Source organism: Cebidichthys violaceus, unplaced genomic scaffold (genome assembly GCF_023349555.1).
Source record: "Cebidichthys violaceus isolate CVI_PGR_0920_01 unplaced genomic scaffold, fCebVio1.0.p SCAF_4, whole genome shotgun sequence".
In the NCBI taxonomy this organism is placed as follows: domain Eukaryota; kingdom Metazoa; phylum Chordata; class Actinopteri; order Perciformes; family Stichaeidae; genus Cebidichthys; species Cebidichthys violaceus.
Genome location: NW_027176594.1, coordinates 17,268,031 through 17,269,718, shown reverse-complemented (window position 1 = coordinate 17,269,718; position 1,688 = coordinate 17,268,031). Strand labels below are relative to the sequence as shown.

The 1,688-nt window shown below is 41.0% G+C and overlaps 1 protein-coding gene across 1 annotated transcript; it reads right to left on the bottom strand.

Annotated features, from left to right (window-relative positions):
* Nucleotides 1–414: 414 nt before the first annotated feature.
* LOC137885189 (uncharacterized protein MCAP_0864-like) lies at nt 415–1,688 on the bottom strand. Its single transcript, XM_068727345.1, has 3 exons — nt 1,538–1,688; nt 938–1,039; nt 415–845 (listed from the first exon to the last, which is right to left on the bottom strand). The coding sequence occupies exons 1-3, from the start codon at nt 1,686–1,688 to the stop codon at nt 415–417; spliced, it is 684 nt and encodes a 227-aa protein (XP_068583446.1).

Sequence of the window (1,688 nt, the reverse complement as noted above, 5' to 3'; positions counted from 1 at the left end):
CGGTTATCCCCGTCCCTGTTCAAAGAGGGTATCGGTCGGATGTGGGTGTCCTCCTTGATCTTTCTCCAGCCAAACACTGACTCCCGGTCATTGGCCTCTGGACCTCTTTCTTTATTTGCTGTTGAGAGTAGTTGAGAGCAAATGATGATTGATGGGATCTCTGGGTAACAGCAATGCCCCCCCCCCCCATTCAAATCACATCACATGCAGACTGATGTTTAGCTTTTATCAATCTTCAACTTCCCGTTAACAATATGCACTCTTCATACATTTTCTTCCTGCGTGCTCCTTCAAATAATCACTCACACACACACACACACACACACACACACACACACACACACACACACACACACACACACACACACACATATACATGAACACAGCCAGCAATTCCTCAGTACTGTTCTCTGTTTACCTTGAGGGTCTCTCTGGGGACTTTTCCTTTTGGGCAGTTGGTTTTTGGAACTGGTCTCTTTCTTTAGTCAGGTTGTTGTAACTGGTCTGTAACTGGTCTCTTTCTTTAGTCAGGTTGGTGTTACTGGTCTGTAACTGGTCTCTTTCTTTAGTCAGGTTGGTGTAACTGGTCTGTAACTGGTCTCTTTCTTTAGTCAGGTTGGTGTAACTGGTCTGTAACTGGTCTTTTTCTTTAGTCAGGTTGGTGTAACTGGTCTGTAACTGGTCTCTTTCTTTAGTCAGGTTGGTGTAACTGGTCTGTAACTGGTCTCTTTCTTTAGTCAGGTTGGTGTAACTGGTCTGTAACTGGTCTCTTTCTTTAGTTAGGTTGGTGTAACTGGTCTGTAACAGGACCATCTCCATTTCCCGCTCAGAGTTGCCTTTGCTGTCTGTGTTTGACACATAAACAAACAAATAAAGAGACATTGTCAACCAGTATTTTCATCTCAGGGCTTCATCAGCATGCTATCAAAGTACTCACACAGGCAAACTGAAGTTATGAGTCCAGTCAGAAGGAGGAGACACAGCAGACCCAGAACCACGGCAGCAGCTCTGCAGGAACTCTTCTTCACACCTTCAACACCTGAGGGATCAATGCAACATTTGTCAAATAAAATAAAGTCAAGTCAGCCTTTGTATTGTCGCTTCTCATAATACAACACACCAGAATTCAAAGGGGTGCCTGGATACAGTAGTGTTCACACAAGTAGGGGGTTTTGTGTTGGTGTTTAATAATGGTGGTCAAATGAGCAAAAGTCACCCATTGAAATGCAACTATGCAAAAGCATGGAACCTATATATATATATATATATATATATATATATATATATATATATATGTGTGTGTATTTGTATGAGTTGACATCATTTATATTCAAGCATACAATTTCATATGTGTATACATTTTCTTCATGCACTGGGTGTTAATAGTCCCTTGCTGCTTGACTCTTTCCACATTATTGTCTCTCACTTACATCTTTTGGTTTTTGTATTCCTTTAAGACAAGTTATTTTAATTTTATTTTCATTTCTGTATGTGTGTGCCCGTGTGTAATTTTTTTTGCATGTACTGTGTTTATTACCTGAGAATGCAGGTCCACTTCTGTTTGGCCCAGGAGTGTGGACAAACACATTTCCATAAATATTTTCAGACATTCTTTTGTCCCTTTCCATCTTGCCGGGATGTCCTGATGGTCCCTTTACATTCACATAGATATCCAGTAGTTCATCCAT

What these genes read in the sequence shown, in the direction of transcription:
- LOC137885189 (XM_068727345.1), bottom strand. Translation starts at nt 1,688, where the DNA reads ATGGATGAACTACTGGATATCTATGTGAATGTAAAGGGACCATCAGGA. An exon ending in AAGTGGACCTGCATTCTCAG is followed by an intron (nt 1,040 to 1,537) that starts GTAATAAACACA and finishes TTGATCCCTCAG; the next exon opens with GTGTTGAAGGTGTGAAGAAG. An exon ending in CATAACTTCAGTTTGCCTGT is followed by an intron (nt 846 to 937) that starts GTGAGTACTTTG and finishes TGTCAAACACAG; the next exon opens with ACAGCAAAGGCAACTCTGAG.